Raw genomic sequence first — 24,534 nt, forward strand, 5'->3', positions numbered from 1 at the left:
TGTCCCCTTAGAAAAATGTACATCCCGTGCAATTTGTTTGAACCTAAATCTGTGGCTTTCTGTATACATGCACTGTGTATATTTATTAGGCTTTATTTTACTTGCTTGAGCATCCAAACTACACAGGTAGGGAGATAAAAGCAGCTAGAGAGTCATAAGGTTCCAATAACAATACGCAGAAGGGAAATTAGAGGTGTTGATAGAAACCTGGTCATGTAGGTGTTTCTGCTTGCACTGGGAATGGGGAGAGCCTCCTTTGCCTACAGCCCAGTGATAGAGACAGACCTGAACCGCACCGAATCTCAGCTGTGTCAGCTGTCAGAAGAGAAAACAATTTCTATACGATACAAAAAACAGCAGATGGAGATGTGGAGAGAACCTTTATTTCCAAATATTCTGCGGGAGACTAGTTGTATGAGGCTGTTGTTCTCAGATTCTTACTGGCTCATGTAATGCAATTATATGAGAACTAAATATACTTGAAAACAGAGCATGGTTTCTTTGCTGCTTCCCTCCTGCACAAACTCCCACGGGCTCCAGTGCACAGCTCCTTTTTTTTTCCCCCAAACTTTCAAAAAACCAAGGCAACCATATTCTTAGCAACCAGCATACCAACTGGAAAGGAAGAAATCCATCAAATGTTTCCTCCCTTCTCCCCCCCACCCCCTAAAAAATAAGAAAGCTAGCATCATAATGGATAGGGCAGTCTGGATGAAGTAACTGGAGGGCAAAAAAGGGACAAAAACTGCAGAAGTCATCAAGAAAAAAATGAAATGCTTTAAATAAAACCATAGTAGGCATGGATATAGTTTTCAGTAAATGGACACACAGCAAAGAGAGTCTTCACTGTAAGGGCTTAAAGGGAAGCATAAACAGAGAGACATGGAAAGGGGTGCAGGTGTTGCAGTAATGCTGGACCCATGCTAACACATAAAGACAGATCCCGCAGAATTGGGAAGACAAGGCTCAACTATCTTTACTATTTTGTTTTATGACTGCAGAGTTGGAAGAGTCCCAGAGGAAGTGCCCCCCTTGCTGGTACAAATTTGCCAACACCTTCCTGATCTGGGAATGCCACCCACACTGGATCAAGTTGAAGGAGATAGTGAACTTGATTGTCATGGATCCTTTTGTTGACCTGGCCATCACCATCTGTATTGTGCTGAACACTTTGTTCATGGCAATGGAGCACCATCCCATGACCCCTCAGTTTGAACATGTGCTGTCCGTAGGAAATCTGGTAAGAGGGCTTTGGTAGAGCATCCCCAATATTGTTAGGGGGGTTGAAAAACTCTGGGGACATTGTTTAATGGTGCCTGGCAGATCCATTTTTAAGGGCAAATGAGCAATCTTAATGATACCATGTCATCCTCTTGTGCATCGATTCTTGCAAATACTTTGAGAAGGTCTGTGTGTGTGTTCTCATGCATCCCTGCCTTCATCAGCTGTTACGCATGTTTATGTGAGGTCTGGGATCAGTAGCACTCCCTCCATCCTGCCTTAAGTGGGTGTAAAAGTCCGCCTCTGGTGTGTGGACAGGGTGTATAGGGAGGGTGTTTGCTGAGAGTGCTGCTGCCAGGGAATCCCCACCTTACAGTGAGGGAGAAGCCCAAGAGTGGAGCCATAAATTGTCTCTGCTGTGATAAACATGCTTCAACCCATGCCTCCTAATCCGTGAGCACACCCACCCTTTTTAAGTGGATTCATTTGTGTAGACATTTGAAGGGGTGAAGATTTCTTCTCTCCAGTGTGGGAAGAGAAAGACACTGGTAGGTACTATCCATAAACTCTTATTTGCTCCAGAGCATCAGTTCCCACCTCTCCAGGTACGTTTGTCCTTTGTTAGTCTGTCTCTTCATACAGCAGGGTTGTGATGGGCACACCCAGTTGGTGGAAACTAGTCAGTAAACCACCCAGGAAATGTCTTACAGTGCAACAGGTCTTTAATTAGCTGGGGAAAAGAGGCTGTTGTTTGCTATAAATGGATACTGAGATTCATCTCTTTGCTGCTTCCCTGAGGACCAAAAGTCCATGAGGAGGGAACTTCCTTCGGTAGCAAACAGCATTAGTAGATTTGCAGCAGTAGCATAGATGACACATCTTCCAGGTTAAGTGACTTACCAGTAGTGGCCTTTCCAGGAAGATGAGGAGGGATCAGTGGAGTGGCAGGGTAGCTCCTGTAGTCATGCAAGCCAGGGATGGGGATGGAGAGGAGAAAATAGTCATACAGGCAAGTCCCATATTATCACATAGACCACCACAGAACTGATTAAAAAAAAGGTTGCAGGACATCTGGTTGTAGCTCACTGTTAACTTCTCTTGGATGTTCGCATGATAGCACCTGAAACTAGACTGAAGTGCATCTTTGTGTGTGCCCTTTCTTTTTGTGTCTCCTTTTCACTCCAGGTTTTCACTGGAATTTTCACAGCAGAGATGTTCCTGAAGCTCATAGCCATGGATCCCTACTATTATTTCCAAGAAGGTTGGAACATTTTTGACGGATTTATTGTCTCCCTCAGTTTAATGGAACTGGGTCTACAAGACGTGGAGGGGCTTTCAGTGCTGCGATCTTTCCGATTGGTATTCCATATTTCTCCCATTTCTTTTTGAAGTTTCCTATTTTGCAGCTACTAGAAAACCTTTTACATAAGTTAATTTAAGAAAAATCCTCAGTTCTATTCTTGGAAGGGAACTGGAGCAGTGGGGGGGAGGCAAACCTTGTGTTTGTGGTCTTTTGAAAAGGAAGAAAATTGTTTCTTAAAATCAGCTAATTCTTATAACTAAATACTACTCCCTTCTAAAACTAGTCCTTTTAATACCTATTTTTCCTCCTAAATAACAAGTTTAAAGTTTCTGTTAAATATCAAATCAACCAAATTGAGTGGTAATTCACTGCACCCTTCGTTAAAACAGAGAGAGAAAAAAGCTTCTTTCATTTGCTCAGTGAAAAACCTAGGCAAAAGGCCCCTCTGAAATGATAGACTTAAAGAGTATGAAGATGCCCTATTTCAGACTGAAACCTTTAAAGAGGGGTATTTGTGTTGGCTAAGAATAGAATTGGTAACAGGGCTTCTGTTGTCATGTTTTAATTTATACTCATTTTCATTGTTTATTTCTGGCAATTTTGGTGCCTTGTTACCCTCTGGAAAATGGCAGAGGGTATTTTGGGTTGTTACATCTGATCAGAAATAATTTGTTTGTGTTAGCACTGAAATTAACTCAATTTTTGAAATATTATTAATGATTTGTGAGCTACTCTTTGGTTTAGTACCAGCACATGTATGACCCTGAGTATAATCTTTCTGCCTCTCCCACATGCATACCCAGTCACCTTGCCTCTGCACAGGGCCAAAGCATGAGCAGGGAGTGGGACAGGCTGTCAAGTGCAAAGACCATGCTGTTAGTGGAATTGAAAGATCTGTTTCTTCTGTCTTTGGGCTGGGCTCCTCCCAGCATTTGCTTTTAGGTTCCAAAGACTGGGGAGTGCTTGGTTGATTTGCAATGTAAATCTTAACCTGCATTTCCAAATTTCCTTTTTTGTGTTGCTTGAGCTTTGTAAATGCACTCAGTTTTGCATACAGAGTAGAAAAGATCCTGTCCTGAGGCCAGGGGACTAAGTCAGATGCAGTGTGTGCAAAGCAATCATCAGATGGCAGTGAAGTCAGTGGGAGTTGGGAGGCATTTGTTTTCTTCCAGGATTTCACTTTGGAAGTGTATAGACCTCTCCAGAATGAGGGTCAGGGAGTTCTGTTTTTGGCTTAGGTGGGAATGAGGTTGGATTTTTATATTTCAATGGTGCTGTTTCAGGGCAGTTTTCAAGTTCTCTGTGCATGGTTCCCTGTTGAAGCTGATGAGAACTCCCCATTTAATTGATAGCAGCCCCATACCTTTTATTTTTTTTCCTTTTGAGTCAGGGTTTTTTGTTTGTTTTTGTTTTTTGTTTTTTTTTAACATTTTCCTTTTTCCAACCCTATTCACATCATTCTGCAAAGGGACCGAGAAGGGACATGTATTGAATCCACTCACTTGCACGTTGTGCTCCTTATCAGGAGAAGCTATTGATTCGGAGATCACAGCTTGGCAGCAAAATGAAACAAAAAGCCCGTCCTTACCTGGCCTGTAGACCTTGTTCAGAGATGGTCTGCGTTATTCACAAAATCAGACCACAAAGAATCCATTTCTGCAGGTCACATATACAAGAGAAAAACAAGGCAATGGGCAGTTTAAGGTCTGATGTTTCTGCAGTGCTGGCACCAGTAATGTGCAGCAGTTGCACTGAATGTTGGGAATGCTCAGAGTTTCTGAAAACTGGGCTTTGGCAACTATTAATCTTTTGTGGCATGTGAGCTGGGGATGATTTCCTCACTTCTGTCAATGCGCAAGGTGTTCGGAACAAAAAGACGCCAGCTGCTTTTTCTTTTTTTCTTTTTTTTTCAAACGTGAGCTGAATCTAGGGATGTGTGGATGATTACATCTATGATCTATTTAGTACACAAGGTGCAAATGTACCCCGACTTCTGAGTCACACGAAACACAAAAAATCTGATCATCTCCCACTGGAGCGGGTGCTAGCGGCAGAGGTTTGGGCTCAGCTCCCCTTAGAACGTAGGACTTATCAGCTCATTGATTTCTCCTACATGTACCTATTTTTTAAAAAGAAGAAGAATTAAGTGTTATTTGTCTCTGTTTCTGTTTTCTTTTTATAGCTAAGGGTCTTCAAGTTGGCAAAATCCTGGCCCACTTTGAACATGCTGATAAAAATTATTGGAAACTCAGTGGGTGCCTTGGGGAACTTGACCTTGGTGCTAGCCATCATCGTGTTCATCTTTGCTGTGGTGGGCATGCAACTTTTTGGCAAGAGCTACAAGGAGTGTGTCTGTAAGATCCACCCGGACTGTGTGCTGCCCCGCTGGCACATGCACGATTTCTTCCACTCCTTCCTAATCGTCTTCCGTGTGCTGTGTGGGGAGTGGATTGAGACCATGTGGGATTGTATGGAAGTGGCAGGACAGGCCATGTGCTTGATTGTCTTCATGATGGTCATGGTCATCGGGAATTTAGTGGTCAGTAAATGTTTTACTGATTGTCTTTATTGGTTGCTCCTGGGTGGGGAGACAGGGGTGAAAGCCCAGGACCAGGAATGGTTCCTTATGGGATCTCTTCCAGGCTTTGCCAATAGGTGCCCCATGGCATTTGGGCCCTGTGTGAATAAATCCCATTGACTTTGTGCTGTCACAGTGAAGCATGTACTTAAATGCATTGCTGGATTGAGGCTTTATTGGCTGTGCATCATGAAAGCATCCAGGCACTATACAATAAAGAGCTAGAGGTACAAATTTGTCAAAGGGGGCTGATCCTCACATGACCTGATAGGATAAAAGATTCCAGCAGGACAGCAAATTAATCCTCAAATCTGTACAAAATGAGAGAGGATGAAACAAAGAAATGGCCCTTAAAGCCTTTAAGCCAAGGTTGTAGGCAGACAAGGTTCCTTGGGTGAATTTGATATCTTTTATTAGACCAACCTAAATGGTTGGAGACCAGTTATTAAGCAAGCTTTTGGGTTCAAAAACCCTTTGTCAGGCTAAGGAAGCTGCAGCAGTTGGTGTGTGCTCTTCCTGGACATGCACATGCTGCACAGGGATCCTGTCCAAGGGGCTTGTTGTAGCAAGGGGAGGTTGGTGTTTAAGTTCTGGATATGTCCATAGGTCTACTGGAAACCAGGGCTGCCTTTTCAGCCTGGTGTTTAGCTCTGCAGCTCCCATTAATGTCACTGGGGCTAAATCCTTGTATGCAGCTTTGGAAATATTACCCTAGTGCATCAGCACAGTGTCGGAGCTTAGACAAGTATGCCGTCTTCCCCTCCAGGTGCTCAACCTGTTCTTGGCTTTGCTGCTGAGCTCCTTCAGCGCAGACAACTTAGCTGCAACAGACGATGATGGGGAGATGAACAATCTGCAGATTTCGGTCATCCGCATCAAGAAGGGCATCGCCTGGACGAAGATCAAAGTGCATGAGTTCATGCAGGCACACTTCAAGCAGCGGGAGGCAGATGAGGTGAAGCCCTTGGATGAGCTGTATGACAAGAAGGTGAACTGCATTGCTAACCACATGGGGGCCGATATCAACAGGGACATTGATTATCAGAAGAATGGCAACGGCACCACCAGTGGGATTGGGAGCAGCGTGGAGAAATACATCATCGATGAAGATCACATGTCCTTCATCAACAATCCCAATCTCACTGTCAGGGTGCCCATTGCCGTGGGCGAGTCGGATTTTGAAAACCTCAACACTGAAGATTTCAGCAGTGACACAGATCCTGATGGCAGCAAGGAGGTAGATGAAATGCTTAAACCTCGTTCTAGCACTTAAACCACTGTAGGCAGCAAACGCTGCAAGGGAAGGAAGGACGGGCTCGTGGCTCAATGCCTCTGAGCCTCGGTCATTAAGCAGGAACCTCAGCATGCTGAGTGCTATACAGACAGTGCAGACGCACAGTCCATGCCCCAGCAAGCTTACAGTCCAAACATAAGACCCAAGGCAATAAGTGGATAAGCCTGTGTGCCTGAGCTACAGGCATTCTTGCCTGTCTGTGGGCAAGGCTTTTCATTTATTATTATGTCTAGAGCTCCATTTAAGCTGGAAACGGTAGAAGGCAGTCTCTGCATTGGGCAGCTTGCTGGCTTGTATCTGTACTACACCCTCTTTTCAGCACTTAGATTAAGATAACCCAAATTACATCTGCAAGGACGGGACAGATGAACAACCTATACTTTAAGTGAAGGGGAGGGGAGGGGGGGAAAGAGGCTTACTACATGTCACTTGCTCAGCTGTAACTGGTTTGTATGCCCACTCTCTCCCTTGATCACTGGAAGAGGTACCCTGTGGTAATTGAAGAGTTGTTTTATTCCAGATAAACTGCCCACACTTAGCTTCCATTCACCATAGATTGGGTTCTCTACCTGTGCTAAAATCTTTAAGGCTTTTAATAAGATAATCGATGACTAAACATTTGGTTCAGAATGCAGAACGCACAGCAACAAGCTCGCTGGGACCATTGTGAGGATGGGGATAGCGTTAATGTAATCAGCTATGCAACTGCATCCTATATAGAGCTACTTTTAAGGTCCATCCTTGAGTTTATCGATTGTGGTGATTGGTGGGGTTGTATTGTGTTCAAGAAACTGGATGACACCAGCTCCTCTGAAGGAAGCACCATTGATATAAAGCCGGAGGTGGAAGAAGTCCCTGTGGAGGTACCCGAGGAATATCTGGACCCAGACCCGTGCTTCACGGAAGGTGAGCCTGTGTGGAGATGGGCCTTTGAAATGGTGTTGGGGCCTGTTTCTCAGATACTACAGTGATAGTCATTAGGGTTACAACCTGGGAAGTGGGTGGTAGCTTCATTTTAACTGAAATGTAGCAAATTTTAAATTTTAGAGGAGCCAGAGTCATTTTTAGGGGATTAGAAACTGGCTTAAAGATAGAAAGCAAAGAATGAGTATAAATGGTCAGTTTTCAGGTTGGGAAGAAGTAAGCAGCAGGAGCCCCCAGGGATCTGTATTGGGACTGGTGATGTTTAACACGTGCATAAATGGTCTGGAAAAGGGGGCGAGTAGCAGGGTGGCCAAATTTGCAGATGACGCAAAATTATTCAAAGTGGTAAAGATCAAAGTAGACTGCAAAGAACTACAGAAGGATCTGGTGTGATTGAGTGAGTGGGCAACTAAATAGTGGGTGAAATTCAAGGTAGAAAAGTGTAAAGCGATGCACATGGACAAAAATAACTCAAACTCTACCTACACTATGAAGGGCTGTACATTAGCTGTTACCACAAAAGAAAGATCCAGGAGTCATTGTGGACAGTTGGCTAAAAACGTCAGCTCACTGCTCTTCAGCTGTTAAAAAGGCTAACAAAATACTAGGGATTAGTGAGAAGGTAATTGTTAATAAAGCTGAAAGTATCATGTTCCCCCTTTAAAAATCCACGGTGCGTCCACATCTTGAATACTGTGCCCAGTTCTGGTTCCCACACCTCGAAAAGGATCTAGGAGAACTAGAGAAGGTCCGGAGAAGGGCAGCAAGGACGATTAGTGGTATGGAGGCGCCTCCATATGGGGAGAGACTAACGAGGCCAGGCCTGTTCAGTTTAGAAAGAGATGCTTCAGGGGGAACACAAGAGAGTACAAAATGCTAAACGGTGAGGAGAAAGTAACCAGGGATTTGTTATTTTACTCTCTCCCAGTACAAGAACTAGAGGTCACAAAATGAAACTAGCAGGTAGTACGTTTAAAACTAAGAAAAGGAAGTTCTTTTTCACACGATGACTAGTTTAAAATGTGGGATTCGTTGCCACCAGATGTTGTGGGAGCTGACCGTTTAGCCAGATTGAGAAAGGCATTGGAGACATTTTTGGAGGAAAGGGGCAGCAGTGACTACTCAGTACAGGAATTAGAACTTCCTAGACTTTAAATGCTGAAGGCTGCAAGTGAGAGAAGAGCAGTGGAAAAAACCCTGGTCAAACCCAGCTCGCTTTCCCTTTTAACATCTGCTGTCTGCTGCTGTGACACGGGAGACTGGGCAGACCTATGGTCTGACCCAGTAAATGGCAATTCTTATGTTCTTAATTTTTATGTTCTTAGGTTGTTTCAAGCGCTTTACGTGTTGTCAAGTGAATATTGAAGAAGGGCTGGGCAAGTCCTGGTGGACCTTGAGGAAGACCTGCTTTCTGATCGTGGAACACAACTGGTTCGAGACGTTCATCATCTTCATGATCCTGCTAAGCAGTGGAGCCCTGGTAAGTGGGCTCTGGAAGTCTAGGGAAACCAAGACTTGGTTGCCTTACGATCAAGCTGTTTCTAGGAAGTCTCTCTGCACCCGTGCTTCTGGAGGCTAACGGTTTCTGCCTGCTCCTGGAGAAAGACCTCATCTCATCTTTTCCCAAGTCTTTGAGGATCAGTGGATGTGGCAAGCAAACATATGCAGCCCATTCAAGTTAGAAATGTTAGTAAAATGGAAACCCTGCATTTTTCTTCTTGCCTCTGGACCCTAAAGTTAGAATGTTTGCAAGGGCTTGAAAAATGCAACAAGGACTAGATTTTTTTTTTCAAAGAGCCCAGCTCCTGTTTAGGTACCAAAATAAATGGACAGAGTTTCAAAGAGCTTATCATGTAAAGTGAGTGTTGAGTGCGGAGCTTTGAAAATCTCACTGCAAGCATCATGGTGTGAAATGCCTCTTTAAAAGCTGTCCCTTGTATTTAGATATGGAGTAGAGCTCTTTGAAAATCTGGCCCTGTGGGTGTGTCTAAACTGGATTTTTTGCACCAGGGTAGCTGAATCACTGCAGGCTTTTAGGGCAAAGATGCTGCACTCATGTAGAAAAACGACTTCCACTAGTGCAGCTCCCCTTAGTTTAAATCAGCTTCTGGTTTATTGCATATCCCATTGCAAAGTCTAATGTAATAATGAGGCTACCTGGTCATTTCCCAGGCTTTTGAGGATATTTACATAGAGCAAAGAAAAACCATTCGGACGATTCTGGAGTATGCAGACAAGGTCTTCACCTACATTTTTATCCTGGAAATGTTGCTGAAATGGTGTGCCTATGGATTCGTCAAGTTTTTTACCAATGCCTGGTGCTGGCTGGATTTCCTCATTGTGGCTGTATGTATTCCATTCTTTTTAATTTTAGTGGGGAAAAATATCACTTGGAAGTATGTAGGGTTAAGGGTAACATTGTGCTCATGTTAATTAGATGCTCTGTTTTTTGATTAAATTGAATCAGTTGCATGTTTATAATTCTCCATAACCAGAGAAATGATAGGACTGTCCAGCCAGCTGGAAGTGCTGGGGAATGTCCTGCGCACCTGCAAAATTCTGGCCCAAAGCTCTTCATGGATCACTATGTGCAAAGGAAGAGTTTCCATCCTCTGGCTCTTTCTGAGCTGGAATCAGCATTTCTGAAGGGCCTATATGGTGAAGCTGTAGAAAAGATTGAGGAAAATGTTTAAAAAAAAACCCCCAGCAAAACCAAACCCAACCCTCCCTGTGCTATGAATGAATGTAGTTTTTTCCTGGTTCCACACCAGCCAGAATGATGTCATTTGTTTCAATGTAGTTTGTATGAGAGGTTAGACATGGGAGAGCGGTGGGGCAGGTGGTCTTTCAGTGCCACCACTTGGCAACATCCCCGTAGTGCTGCATCTTCTGAAAGGTGGGTGCTCAGGCCAGTGGGTCGGTTGAAAGGTTTGTAGAACTCCAAGTGCTTCCAGTTTAAGTAAAGACAAAGACTGATCAGGTAAAATGAAGTTTGCCTTCAGTTCTTGTAAAAGAGGTGCTCCAGTTCCCAGACAAAAGGTTTGAGCCATGTCTGCAGATGCAGACAGCAGCTTGGTAGAAGGAAGGGTGTGAGATGAGTGAAGGAGTGAACCTCCAGCCTGGATGAACCAGCATTCAGACCTGCCTGAGAGTGCAAACGAGACAAATAGATTGATGGATGGCAGAAGGAAAATGTTAGCAAGAAAACTAAACTTATTTTTTAAAAACAGCAAAGGCAGTTTGACCCGGCTGACTAACGTTGCAAAGTACATAAGTGGCTCAAAGAAAATCAATAGGACTTGTTTTTAAGAGCTGAAATCACTTTAGAAAATGTGACTTAAGGTTTCTGAAGGGCTTCTGAAAAATTGATATGCTTTTCAAACTTTCCATTATGAGTTTGTGGGCTAGAGAAGGCCCCCAAGGTCCAAAGGTCCTGTAACACCAGCTAATGAGACTGATAGAATAATAAAAGAGACTTTTTCTCCGCCTCCTGCTGGGGGAGGGAAATTCTGAACAGGATTTACCTGTGCTGAGATGCGGTATGATGACAACACCGTACAGTCTAGAAACACCTCTGGGTTGACTGAAGATTCTCCCTGGCATTTGGGGTATTCCTGGTGTGAGGTTAGGAGTGGCATCAAATTTATTATTAAAGCTGAATATAATAACAGCCTCTTCTCTGTTTTCTGCTCTCCTTGATATCCCTTCTCTAAACACAGATCCTAAACTGACTCTTCTCACCCAAAAAGCCTATTGCATCCTTTCATTATTGTTATACTAAAGTGCAAGACTAAAATGAATACTCCATAACCAGACCTTCTGCATTCTCAGCCATTTCCCTCGAAGTAGTCTAAGCGAGATTAAATAAAGTATGTGTAATGTAGTTTAAAAAAACCAACCCTATAAAGGCTATTCTCATGCCTCATGCTTCTTGGTATGAACTGAATTAGTTTGGGCTAGGAAAAAAGTTCAGTCTTTGCAATTGGCACATGTGCTAGAAGTTTATTTACTTTTTCCCGTTTCCAGAGTCAGGATATTGGACTTCCCAATAAGGCAATGACTTCTATGTATAATGGAGCACAATAATGCAATTAATATTTCTGAGGAATTAGGTTTTCTGAGTACACAATGGTTTACTGAAGATTCTGGTCTTGCCTATTACAGTACTCGGGACAGTGGCAGAGCAGTCTGCAAAAACCTGAAGTGTGAGTCTGAGCTGCAAGAAGATACATGACAAGTTTATGTTAAGCAGCAGCTGAACTCGATTCGACCAAGTCTTTGCTATGCTAAATGGCTTCTCTCTCTCTCTCTTTCCCTCTCTCAGACTAGATCCTTTTAGAATCTCTAAAATGGCACAAGCATCCGATTAGCTGAAGCACCCAGTAGGAATAATAACTAAGGGGGAATAAATGTTTGCATTGTAACAGTAACCTTGAATGTGATTTTTCAGGTTTGCTTAGCCAGATAGCTCTGTTCCTTTGATTCCCAAAGATTGTTGGGTGTATTTATGAAGAGCCTTTTTCTGGATAATAGTAATGATGGCTGCTTGCTTTTCAGTCAAACAGGGTTGTCTTTGGCTTGTACTAGTGCCCACCACATTGTGCTGGAGTGTCCAGTGAATTGATTGTATAATACTGAAAATCCCAGAGAAAGCTGAAGTAGCCTTTGTAAGTTCCAGGACTTCTCCTTGTCAGCTCCATACTAAGGAGCAAGGCATTTCTCTAGGGGTGAGACGCTTGGAGATCTGGGCTCAGTGAAGCCTGGCTTACATATTGAACTGACTTAGTGACATGCTGAATGACCACATTGTGCATTCATTCTAGCTGATCCCAGGTCCAAATGCCCCAGCCTGTACTTGGAAGCTTGGATTTGAATCCTGATCTGAATTTTGCAGCCCAGCCCAATGCTTGTAGCTTATTAAACTAGAGAGGCAGGGCCCAGGTTTCTTGTATGGGCAACACATGCAGGGGCTGCTCTGCCTTGATGCCATTTCTCACCTCATTCCTTCCTTCTTTCCCCCAGGCAGTTACAGAATCCTCCTCAAAGTCACTTTACTGCACCCTGCGTTCATCAGAGATTCTCAGTGAAATCTGCAGTGCCAGGTTTGTCTCAGCAGAAGCGACGCTGTCCTCTTGGAAGCTGGTAGCTGGTTTCTGCTTATGTATAGATCTGTTTCTCTTAAGTGAAGTTACTATTCGGTGGGCCTCTTGCCTCGTGCTTATGTCCTGTGCTGACACTGCGTGTACAGCACTGAGAGAGCTGGGTACTGCATCATTAGAGGAATTTGTCCTTCAGATGAGACCTTACAGCAAGGTCTTTTCATCTTGGTTCTAGCATAAGCTAATGGTCTCATCTGAGGTGCTTCTTGAAGATTTAGTGAAGAGTCCCAATATCCTGAGCGATAGCCCCTATTGATAACAGAGGATAGGTGGGGTAGCAGAGCCAATGACCTGAATGGCTTTAAATCCCACCAACATCAGGTGGATTGTTGCATGCAAGGCTACTTTTTATAGCCAATTTTATAGGGATCACCTAGGACAAAATCCTTAAAAAGTCCCCTCTTGCTTTTTCCTATGAGTCACCAGATCATGGCCGAGCATGAAAATGGAAAAATCGTGAAATGTAACTGCATGCATGATCAGTAATGTGAGATGGGATCTTCATTCCACAAGTGTCAGCAATCCTCCTTCCTCCTTGGATCTCTGCCCTCGCACACAGTCCAGAGCCTTTCCTCCAACAGATCAGTTCAAAACCTTCTTCACAAACTGCCATCCGGGCAGTATTACTGTTCTGGAAATCTGTGGTAGATAGGGAGTGTGCAAGTCTGTTGCACAGGATGCGTCCCCAAACAGCACAGGATGCAAGTCTTTCACAGCCCCCACTTATAAAGCTGTAGAGACTTCTACTCTCTGCACTGAAGGTCAGAAACATGAGTCAAGGCCTGCATCAGCAGCCCGGATCGAAGTGTTCCTGCCTGAATATTGATGCACTGGAAATTGGGTCCTGAGTTTGGTCCCATTTGTGAGGAGACCTGGTCTCCTCCCTGCAGTGTCTTGGTGTCTCTGTGTTTAAGAGGAGGAGAAAAGATTATTGCTAGGAGCAGCATTGTCTCCTACGGATTAACTAGCTAATGATGAAGAAGGAAAAATTACCATAGGAGGGCTCGGTCATTTCATTGTTCATTACTATTAAAAAGATATTTTCTAAAGGATTAGAAACTTGTCCTTATTAGCTGTATCTTTCTGGCATGCCACTCACAGGTTTGCAATTAAAAGGACTGATATGGGGCAGGAAGGGATGTCCCTTATCCTCACCCCAGGTGAGTTGGGGGGCAGGGGGTGTGGTGTGGGGAGGGGGATTACTCTGCTGTGAATTCCCATTGGATCATGCTTTAAGTGTACACAACTCTTTATGGGTAGATGGCCTCCCGCCTTGCAAGTTTGCAATGTAGGGTCAGCCCTGCAAAAGATCAAGCTGCCCTTAGCACCCACTGATCCAGTAGCTCCTGAGTTGTGTTCTAAGGCATAATAGTTAAAGAAACAAAAGGCACAGCTTTGGAATTAAGGCAGAGGGTAGTAGACTCTGGAGACTTGGGTTGTCTCCCCCATCCGTTGGAAACCCACTCTGTGCTCTTAGGGGTGTTGCTTCACCTTGCCGTACCTCAGTTTCCCCCAGCTGTATGGGGAATTGTAGTGGCTCTTCCACCGAAGGATTGGGAGGCTCAGTGACATTTGCAAAGCTTACTCCCCTGAAGTGAGGTGCAAGGGAAGTACCAGGTGGTAAACAGGACAGTGCAAAGTTTAAAAGTCATGCCGATTTGGACCTGGGAGCTTTAGAGCCAAGGAGGCTCAGTATTTCATGGGAACTACACGTATGGCACTGTTTGTCTGAGCTGAGCAGGGCAGTTTGTGCAGCGTGTGTATTTACCTGTATTCTTTTTCATAGGTACCTTTAAAATTTGTCTGGCTTAATTTAATGGGAGCTGCTGAGATCCTGCAGGCAGTAAAAGGGCGAGGGTAAGGTTCTTGTCATCCGTTTGGGCTCCTCCTTCTGACAGACCCCTTCTCCGTCTGTGTCTCTGCTCTCTCACTTATTTTACCCTTTGTTTTTTTCTTATGCCTCTCTCAACCACATTATTTCCTTCCAGGTCGTTTCAGTCAAGGGAAGTAGGCAGCTGGTGTCATGTCTTCGGTATTTCTCTTTGGGGGCCCAGGCCAGCAGTCTGGGCTGGGCAATCAGTGGTAGGGGATTAATTCTAACAGTCTGGAACCTTTTTTTTCTTTTTTTTCTTTTCTTTTCTGTTTTCTGTGTAGGTCTCTTTAGTCAGCCTTATAGCTAATGCCCTGGGCTACTCGGAACTAGGTGCCATAAAGTCCCTTAGGACACTAAGAGCTTTGAGGCCTTTAAGAGCGTTGTCCCGATTTGAGGGCATGAGGGTAAGATGTCATTAGCAGCTGATCCTTCTGCATGCCTGTGGAGCGGTTTTTTTTAAGCATGCTAGAACTGATCAAATTGGTGGAAAGAAAATTCCAGACGGAATCATGATGCAGCTGCTGACTTGATCACCTCCCTCTGTCGATGTCCCCGTCACCCTGCCCGCTGCTGCACACTCCCCTTTTAAAGAAGGGAGATGCATTAAGCTGCCTCATTACATTAATTACTGGCCCAAACCACATGCCATTCGTAGAATATGTTAACACGTGGCTGTTCTCATTTGGCCTGGCTTTTACCTCTAGCATCCGAGGGGGCTTCTCAGCTGTAACTTTTATCTAGGGAGAATCACCAGGTGCAAAGAAGCTGAATTTGAACCACCACAAGTATCTTTTCCCCCAGGTGTTGGCCACAGTGGGAACTGGTGGGGGTTGATTGAAGGAGATCTTAAAGGGCTTGAAAAAGCAATCTAATCTGTGCAAATCCATGTGAAGCTGTTTCTCCTTCTTGGGTAACTCAGGCCTTTAGCAACTGCAGGAAGGGAATGGTGGGGAGCTCAGCTGTTTCAAAAAACTTTTTTGGTTTAATTCCTCTTGTTGCACCTTGTTGTTCTCAATCCAGTCTGGTGGTGACTGGAAGCCTTGTCTGATAATGAAGCTTTCCTTTCCACTCCCTCCCTTTTACCATGCTTCTATGGTCCCCTGTCCTGTCACTGTGAACTTAGCAATGAAGCACAAGCAAAGCATTGAACTTAATGATCTTTCCTGAAATTGTTAGATGGCACCACTGCCTTGGGGATGCCATTGAAATGATTACACTGTTTTGACACTTTACCAGTGATACATGTTGGTGCTTTTGATCCTTTTGTATTGAAATAATTTTGTACAAAACATGCCAAAACCCTCAAATCTCTCTAGGTCAATGGTACGCTGAACCAATGGATTTTCACTGTTGCTAATAATAATTTAAAGCCATTGGCAATACAAATCAAGAAAATGTACAATTGCATTTTAAAAACAAGATATAAGAAATGCTGTAAAACAGATGGGAGGAAGATAGTCTAAGTTTACTCCAGGATACATCTGGAGTCACCCCACTGGAGTCATTCTAACTTACTCTGGCTGTGTACAAGTGTAACTTAGAGAAGATTAAGGCCCAGGGTGTGCCCTGACTTGTTAAAAGAGTTCTCAAATAGAGCTCTATGGTGCGACAGAAACTACAGAGTGTAAATAAGAATAATATATTGGAAGCAATAGTCTGCACTGAATATAGTGATGGTACAGTCACTGCTGGCTACATACACTAATCTCAGGTCAGCTACAAAACATGGACGCGCATAGCTGTGTCAGAAAGCCAATCGAGACCATAAATGTGGAGATATGATCCCAGTGAGATTTCTTTTATAAAAATGACTTTCTGCAAATTTCTTTAATGGCACAGTCACAGCACATCACCCTTAAGTGCTAGACCTGTTCATCTTGTCTTCATTGCCAATGTTAGCTTTGTTGTAACGCAATTATAAATCTATCTCCTAAGCTTATTTAAATAGCTGGAATAGCATTCTGTGGAGTCCTGCCTCTTAATGCCAAATACATTATAAATGAGTTCCTTGCAGTTGGTAATTTTCTCATGCAGCAAACTTAATAGTTAAATTTATCCCATGGTTACTTACATACCATGCACTTTCTAAATTGATGATCTAACGGATATACAAGCTTTTTGCTTGCATTTTGTACAGGAACCAATTTTACCTTAAGTTTACAATGAGCCAGTAATGTTTTGTGATCAGCGCAAGATACAGGGGAGTTGTGACTCCTCTCTTGTTTTCTGCATTTTGCCTTTGATTTGAGAATGACCCCAGGCAACTCGCCAAACCTCTCTGCATGCTGCGAAAGGGGACAATGATACTTAATTCACTAGGTCATGAGAAGTTAAATCAGTATTTGTAAAATACTTTCAGACTTTATACTTACAGGCATTATACAGTAGAGGGCATTAATATCTTTATCCAGCCTATCTGCTACTGGCAATGTATTTTAATCTGCCAAAACAGATTAGGGACATTGAGCATGTGTGCGCTTTATCTGAGCCTTTAAACTCACACAAGTCATTCTTTTGCCTTTATTATTCCAGAAAGCAACTAGTCTTTCCAAACTAAAATCCTGACAAAATTCCCATTGGTTTCAATAGTACCAGGATTTTTCCGTAGGTGTCTCTAAAGATTTAGTCATTTTAACAGGGTAGAACTTAATTTTAGATTCTATGCACAGATTCTGGTTAAAAATTATGATTATATTATTCAGACTTAAAAACCCCCCAAACAAAAACAAACCAAAATGCCATTTGGCTCAGCAAAGACATGGCCCACACACGAAGACTGCAGAGATGAATCAATCTGCTGTGTAGCGTCTTTTGTGCTTGGAGGATCCTTAGTCCGACACTGAACTCTGGCCTACCCAGTGTAAAGCCTGATCACAACAAGTGGCATTTGTTTCAGTTGCATGAGGAGAGAGAGATCAGGCCCTGTGCAGGAGGACTCTGTCCCACACACACGGGGTACCCAGCGCTGCACCCCAGCAGTTCCACTGGCACATAGGCCAGTAGGATGCTCTGTACATGCTCTTCCTACAATGGCCTCGTATGGGGCCGTACGCTGAGCAAGGGCCCGCGGCTCAGGATAAGTTTGGCGGAACTGATTCACCTGTTGTACAAGATCAACACAAAATGAATGTGCTTGTTGCCACGGGGGCACATGCGCTTTTGTTGGTTAAAAGTAATTCTGCACAGTGGTCTAAGGCATGACAGCACACAGTCAAGGAGCACAGTATGATCATAAAGGACAAGTGATAGCAGAAACTTCCTCGATAATAAACACCACTTAAAAACACACAACATCATGTTTGACAGTGTTTTGTTTGGATTTGAAATGGTGGAATCAAGAAATCCACACAGTAAAAACTTCAGTTCAGCAGAATTGATGCAAAGCATTTAACTGTAACTGTGCAACTGGGTAACTTTCCAAAAGCTTTTGTTTTGTTTTGTTCTGACTTTGAGAAGCGTGTTGATGCCCTGTAGCTCCAAACGGACAGAGATTTGAAATGCCTTTGCAAAGGAAACATTAAATGTAGTTCTTTGCTTTTCTCTCCTCCATAGTAATCTGCATTTTAAAGAGCTTGCTGTGCTCTTAAATTTATTCAGGGAGTATGACAGTAATGCTATGAAACATGCATGCATTTTTGTCAATTGCCAATGCACAGTCTGCACACAAAAGCCATGTTCCCTCTCTCAGATCTTTTGAAAGTTGGCTATGTTTTTAATGATCAATTGAAACAGTGTAACCTAAATACATTTATTTTGGTAAATGGTAACAGGAAGCAAAACTTTTTCCCGTTTCTGTGACTAGTTGGGGTTTGGAGAGAGGTAGTTAGCTGTATTAGCCTGGGGTTTGCCAGCATCTGAATAGTCTCAAAGTAAGGTGGGTGATGATCACTGTTATGTGCACCCTTTGCAGCAAAGTGGGACAGCGTGACAAATAGAATGGGAGGGGAGGTTGCTTCGAGCCTACATGCAGAGGGCCCACGTCTGACCATAGGCCATTATAAGGCAGTGCAAAACTGCTATGCAGTTTGAATCAGACCTTGCGGAGCAGACTACTTGACGCTCAGGCCTGAATCCAGCGCTGCCATTAACTAGGTAAATAGCACTTACAGCGAGAGTGTGCTGCGCACATGGCATTTCAGGCCATTTCATGTGGGTGTTAGATTCTTTAATGTCTAGGGAGGCATGTTAACCCCATGTGAATCACAAAAGATGCCGGAGGAGGCTCCTCCCGCCTTCTATCCTAATAGCCAGGGGTTAGGGAACTTGCCCAGGGAGTGGGAGGCCCACTCTGGTTGTAGGTCTCTCGCAACCACAAGGCGTTTGACCTGCATCTCCCACTTCCCAGCACAGAGCTCTGAAACACAGGCCATCATGGGCTGGACACTGTCTAAAGCACCCTTCCCCTCCCTTCTTCCTCCCCATTGAGGAGGGTTACTCGACAACCAGGAGGGGAAGGTATATGGGGCCAGAAGGAGAGCAAACAAGAGGCTCAGTCCAGTGGGCAGTGCCCTGGAAGGGAAAGGGCCTTCAGTCCTGGCCTCTGCTCCTGGATGTTTCTGCACATTGCACTTAATGGTCATGGATAAAATGGATAGATGCTAATGGGAGAACTGCTGTCCCACTGCAGGCAGGACCAGTAGCCAGAACCCCAAGCCCCTCCTTTCTAGGGCACTCTCTGTCTCACTGAGCCAAGGGTGCAAGTGATTTCAGCCCGTGGCCTGTGTCCCTAGGTTGAAGGGACAGGATGACTTGCATCTTTCATTTATTAGAGGGAACTAGTGCAGGAAATCACAAAAGACTGGCTACCTACCAGGCTGGCTGCATTAAGGGCAGGTGAGCGTGTAATGTTCCTGGGCCTAGGTCAGAAGGGAGCTTGGGGAAACGCTGCTCAAATCCTGAAAGATTCAAATTAGAAAATGGTGAAAGACATGCGCTGTGACTGCAAAGCACGCCACTTCCTGCCTTATTTGCTACAGTTCGGAGGAGGGAATATGGCTTTTCTTTCTTCTTGAGCCTGCAAACCTGCATGCTCAGCTCTTTGCCTGAGACGACATGATTGGCCTTGCTTAGTCACGACGACAATCTTGGTGTTCACATGGACTCACTGCTTAGTCTCGAGAGAGTGATATTTGGGCCTGATCCTGCTCCCATTGAAGTCAGTGGCTCAGAATTCATTGTCAGCCTCGGTGGGAGCAGGAGGTGAGCCCCAAAGTGATCACAGCCTTGTTTTAAAGTGGGGAATGGCCACAAAGGCACTGGCTGAGACATCCCTCCGAAAGCATGAACAGACCTGGCTCTGAGTAAATTGTAGCTAGTTAGGAGCCCAGAGAGTTTGAGCACAGCCTCACTCACAAACATTGGTTTTTCCCCTTTGGCAACCAAAATTACTTAAAAATGCTTCTGCCAAAAAAAACAACAGCAAAACAGAAGCAAAGCCAGCAAACTCAGCAGGAGTTTGCCCTGTTTCTTGAATGAACAGGACCTCAGCAGGTGGCTTCTGAGCAGAACTTTGCAACACTTGAAATAAGTTCCCTGCAAACTCTTGCCTGGTGTAAAAGCCACAGGTCTGTCAGTGGCCTGACCTCCTATTCCCCCCCAAAAAACAGCTGTATTGATGCCTGCTGCCTGCTGGTTTCTGTTTTGTACTAAAACTTTTTCCCACCCCTTCCAACGCAGGTGGTTGTCAACGCCCTGGTTGGCGCTATCCCTTCCATTATGAATGTGTTGTTGGTCTGCCTTATCTTCTGGCTGATTTTCAGCATTATGGGGGTTAACCTGTTTGCCGGGAAATACCACTACTGCTTTAACGAAAGCTCCGAGGAGCGCTTCGATATAGAGGTTGTGAACAACAAGACTGACTGTGAGGCGCTGATGCCACCCAACTCCACTGAGATCCGATGGAAGAATGTGAAAATTAATTTTGACAATGTTGGGGCAGGATACCTGGCACTTCTACAAGTTGTGAGTTTTGTCATCTTCACCTCTTTGTTTGCTGTTAGATGCTAGCTCTTCAGTTTGTCTCCATCTGTGGGTTCTTCCTTCTCATCAGCCCCTAGTTCAACACCTGCATTGACTTCACCGGGCTTTGGGTCAAGTATTTGAGTCCCATATTGTCTTATAAATAGTCTAGTTGTTTTATACTGACTTCTCTCTGGGTGGGGGTGGGATTCTCGTCCCTCACATATACAAAGAGACACCAAGTTCTGTTTTTTATTAGGCAACAGTACAAAAGCCAAACAGAAATTTTCTTACAAATGATTAGTGAAGATAAAGCTTTGTGCTTAGCTTAAGTGAAGCAGGCAGTTTTAAATAAATTATGTATAAAATTACAGCTCCTAAAAAAAGTGAAATTAAGTACTACCTTACAAAGGGAGAGCAAGAGAGTAAATGAGTCCTCTGCTCGGGCAACTCTGCACCACAGATCAGATCCTTCCAGTTTCATTTTAAATGACTTCCATCTAAAGGAGTATGTGCTTTCTTTGCTAGGCTACGTTCAAGGGTTGGATGGACATCATGTATGCTGCAGTAGATTCCAGAAAGGTAAAGTATAAGTCTATAAAAAGCCCTTCCCAAGAATCCCACTTGTTTAATTTTGTTTCTTAACGTCTAGAACTGAAGTCCATTTCATTATTTGTAATGATCTCAATAGGAGATCAAGATGTTTCATTTCCTGCTGTTTCTGTGTTGCTGACTATTTAAGAGTATTGTACAGAACCAAAAAGGATGAGGGTCACCAAGACTATAGAGGCCAGGGGAGAGCTCAGCTGGGGTATCACGGTAGTGGAAAAGGAATGCAAAGGGAGCAGGGAGAGGATGTGTGGTTTTTTTCATCCAGATGGGGCGGGGGTGCTCTGACTTCACGTGGGTGAAATGCAAGACGAACAGCAGCTGGAATGAGAAAAAGATTCAAACAGTGTTTGTTTCCATTTCTTGATCAGCCAATATCTTTTACCTTGATTTTTCCCGTGCCAGCATTCATTCTTGCCTCGATTTTTACACTTCCTCTGTGATTAACACATCACTTTAAATGTACTTTATAGCTTTTTTGAAATGCCATTCTCTTCTCTTCTCCCACCCCCGTCCCCCATTCAGCCAGAAGAGCAACCAAAGTACGAAGACAACATCTACATGTACATCTACTTTGTAATCTTCATCATCTTCGGCTCCTTCTTCACCCTGAATTTGTTCATTGGTGTCATCATTGACAACTTCAATCAACAAAAGAAAAAGATAGGTCACCTTCATTATTGATTAGATAGGCAGCCCCAAGCTGATTGTTGGTAGGTTTGTGGAGCTTGAGGCACGAGGCACCCTGCTGTCAAATGGGGAGTTTCCTGCACTGAGCCTCATCTCTTTGGACTTGGATTCGCAAATGGCCTAAACACTGCCTTCTCTAGCTAGCCCCCAGTGCCTGTTTAGAAGAAGGGCCTGGACAAGCCTGTTCAGAAAAACAAGGGCCAACCTGACTCTTCTCTCAAATTGTGAGGTTCAGGAAAGCTGTAGGATCCCACAGCCTTGATTTTCAGGGACTTCTTTGTTTTCTGGTCTTGGTTAGAGCATGAAAGGTTGAAGTTCCTTAAGCAGGTAGAAGTAGGATATGACAGAAATCGTGTCCTCTCTTGCTGCTCTGTCTGAATTTTCCTCCCTACCCTGGCCCTTTCACTTACATCATGAAGCAGGGAGGTTCCTCACATCAAGGTAAATGTTCTTTGTCTTGGTGTTCATAGATGATCTGCAACTGAAGGGCAACTTCAAGGGATAATAAAGGAGCAAATTTTGTGATTTCTCAATAGAATCATATGTCAGAAGGAAAAGGGGCTAGGGAAATCGTGCAGTTCAGACCAATGCAACACTTGGCTCTAGTGGCAGTTCAGTAACTATTAGGTGTTGGTGCAAGGTACTAGCAGCTTCCCATTCGTTGTGTGTTGTGAGGGCACAGCCAGGACTGTGATCCCTCTCCCTCAATGTGAATGAACCGATTGTAACCAGGTTCCTTTCTTCTTTGCTCCCTTTTACTTTGGAGGTCAGGATATCTTCATGACAGAAGAACAGAAGAAATACTACAACGCTATGAAAAAGCTGGGCTCCAAGAAACCTCAGAAACCCATTCCCCGCCCTCTGGTGAGTGTGGGCCTTAAAGCAGTTTGTAGGAACAGTCCTCCAAAGTGGGTTTTGAAAGTGTTTAGCCCCCCCAACAGCACATGTGAGGACTGGTTCTAGACTGCGCTGCTGTGCCTCTGGCATTACATAGCAAACGTCCATCCCTCGACAAAAAGGTGCAGATGGAATCAGAGGAAGAATAAAGTACAGCTGCCATTTTTACCCTGCGTGGCTAGTTCACTTCTACAGAGCTGACACGAAGGAAAGGTCTTAGAGCCACATTAGCATTTGATGTAAATCAGTTTCTGGCTAATTTACACCACTCGAGAAAATGGCCCTTTCTCTTAATCCAGGGTCAGAGCCTTATCTGGTTGAAAGACCTACAGAACAGATAGGAATCTGTCTGAGTGGGGTGGGGGCTGCTGCTTGATACGTGAGGTAGCCACCAGTGGTGCAGCTTCTGGGCATTGGGCAGCAGGGTGGAGCTAGTTCTGGAAGAAGATTGGCACCAGAGACAAAGGTGGTATGATGCCAGCCAGCCCATGCAGGTTTCTGGTCTGCTACAGACTTCTAGTGTGGCTTTGGCCAGGTCACTCGGAAGCTGTAATTGCAGACACAGCCCCAAGCTAGCATTGCATGAGCAAGTTCAGGTTCCGGGTGCCAGCAGTGCCTTGCTGCCAGCATGGAGAGCAGACCAGGCTGCAGAGCTCATTGAGAAGAAAAGGAAATTGCCATGGCTGCGCTTCTCCCAGCACACGTTCCCAGAGGAGGTCAGCACTGCCCTGCAGTCAGCATCAGTCCTCTCTAATTGGGGACTAGTGCTGCCCTGCCTCAGACTCTCAGCAAAAGGCATGGATACACTGGGGATGGGATTTTGCAATGCTGGTAACAAATGTTATGCTTTGGGGTATGTTGGTCGCCTTCAGAAGCCCCAAATCATCTGGGCTGCTGACAAATGGAATTGTTTTGTAGAAACTGCCTTGAAAACCTCCCTGGGACTCTGGGCTTGAGAAGGACCAGAAACATGCCATCCATCTTTGGTTTTTTTCAGGTAGCAGGATCCTCCCTGAACTTTCTGTTTGTTTTCCCACTTCCCTCCATGCCTTCTCTCCTGAAATCCAGAACCGCGTCCAAGGAGCTGTCTTCGACTTCGTCACACAACAAGCGTTTGACATAGTCATCATGATCCTCATTTGTCTCAACATGGTGACCATGATGGTGGAGACAGACACTCAGAGTAAGCAGATGGAAGACATCCTCTCTTGGATCAACCTGGTGTTTGTTATCTTCTTCACCTGTGAGTGTGTGCTGAAGATGTTTGCCTTGCGGCACTATTATTTCACTGTCGGGTGGAATATTTTTGACTTCGTGGTCGTGATTCTGTCCATCGTGGGTAAGTGGAGGAGCTGGCAGAGGCTTTTGTGTTATGACGTTTCCTGGGGTGTGTGGGATAAGGCTGTCCTTGCTAGAAATCGATGGTTACAGGATAGCAGGAGATGGACAGCAGCCTCCTAGTTAAAGGGGAGGACCAGACACCAGAACTCCTGAGTTCTATTGCTGACTCGGGGGTCGGACTCGATGATCTATTGAGGTCCCTTCCGACCCTAACATCTATGAATCTATGAGAGCATGGTTTGGTAACTAAAGCCAAAGACTGGGAGTCTAGACGCCTGCCTTTCCCTTTCACTCACTGTGTGATAGTGGGTAAGTCGCTTCTCTGTGATTTGGTTTTCTGTCCGTAAAACAGAAGCATGGTGAATATCACCAGGAGACCTGGAGGCCTAATTCCATTAATGCTTACTAGCTGCTCAGATGGTCTTTGTAGATGCAGGCAGTCTCAGTTGGCGTGGGATGCGTAGCATCGGTCTGGTTTGGAATTAAATCTGGAAATGCTAAGTGGAGCTCAGGAGCCCCTTTCCATCCACTGCTTTTCTTTTAAGGCAAGTGTATAAATTACACAAGGTTTTTCAAGACTGACTAGGCCCAGCTGAGCCCAGGTTTTGGCCTACCTGGGGCAGAGCTTAAAGATTGTCCTGCAGCCAAACCTAGGCCGGATTGGTCTTACAAAATTAATTTTGGAAG

General features: G+C 44.5%; 1 protein-coding gene across 3 annotated transcripts in view; it reads left to right on the top strand.

Moving 5' to 3' along the window:
* SCN8A (sodium voltage-gated channel alpha subunit 8) overlaps positions 1-24,534 on the top strand; it is a 72,027-nt gene that overhangs the window by 40,076 nt on the left and 7,417 nt on the right. For all 3 annotated transcript variants that reach the window (XM_006264618.4, XM_019497582.2, XM_006264617.4), the window contains exons 13-25: positions 1,002-1,240; positions 2,407-2,580; positions 4,707-5,063; positions 5,869-6,339; positions 7,185-7,302; positions 8,646-8,800; positions 9,493-9,666; positions 14,634-14,756; positions 20,029-20,313; positions 20,839-20,892; positions 21,445-21,582; positions 22,369-22,473; positions 23,575-23,845. In XM_006264618.4, the coding sequence (XP_006264680.2) occupies positions 1,002-1,240; positions 2,407-2,580; positions 4,707-5,063; positions 5,869-6,339; positions 7,185-7,302; positions 8,646-8,800; positions 9,493-9,666; positions 14,634-14,756; positions 20,029-20,313; positions 20,839-20,892; positions 21,445-21,582; positions 22,369-22,473; positions 23,575-23,845 (2,664 nt within the window). The remainder of the gene's footprint in view (positions 1-1,001; positions 1,241-2,406; positions 2,581-4,706; positions 5,064-5,868; positions 6,340-7,184; positions 7,303-8,645; positions 8,801-9,492; positions 9,667-14,633; positions 14,757-20,028; positions 20,314-20,838; positions 20,893-21,444; positions 21,583-22,368; positions 22,474-23,574; positions 23,846-24,534) is intronic.

This window comes from Alligator mississippiensis, chromosome 15 (assembly GCF_030867095.1).
Source record: "Alligator mississippiensis isolate rAllMis1 chromosome 15, rAllMis1, whole genome shotgun sequence".
In the NCBI taxonomy this organism is placed as follows: Eukaryota; Metazoa; Chordata; order Crocodylia; family Alligatoridae; genus Alligator; species Alligator mississippiensis.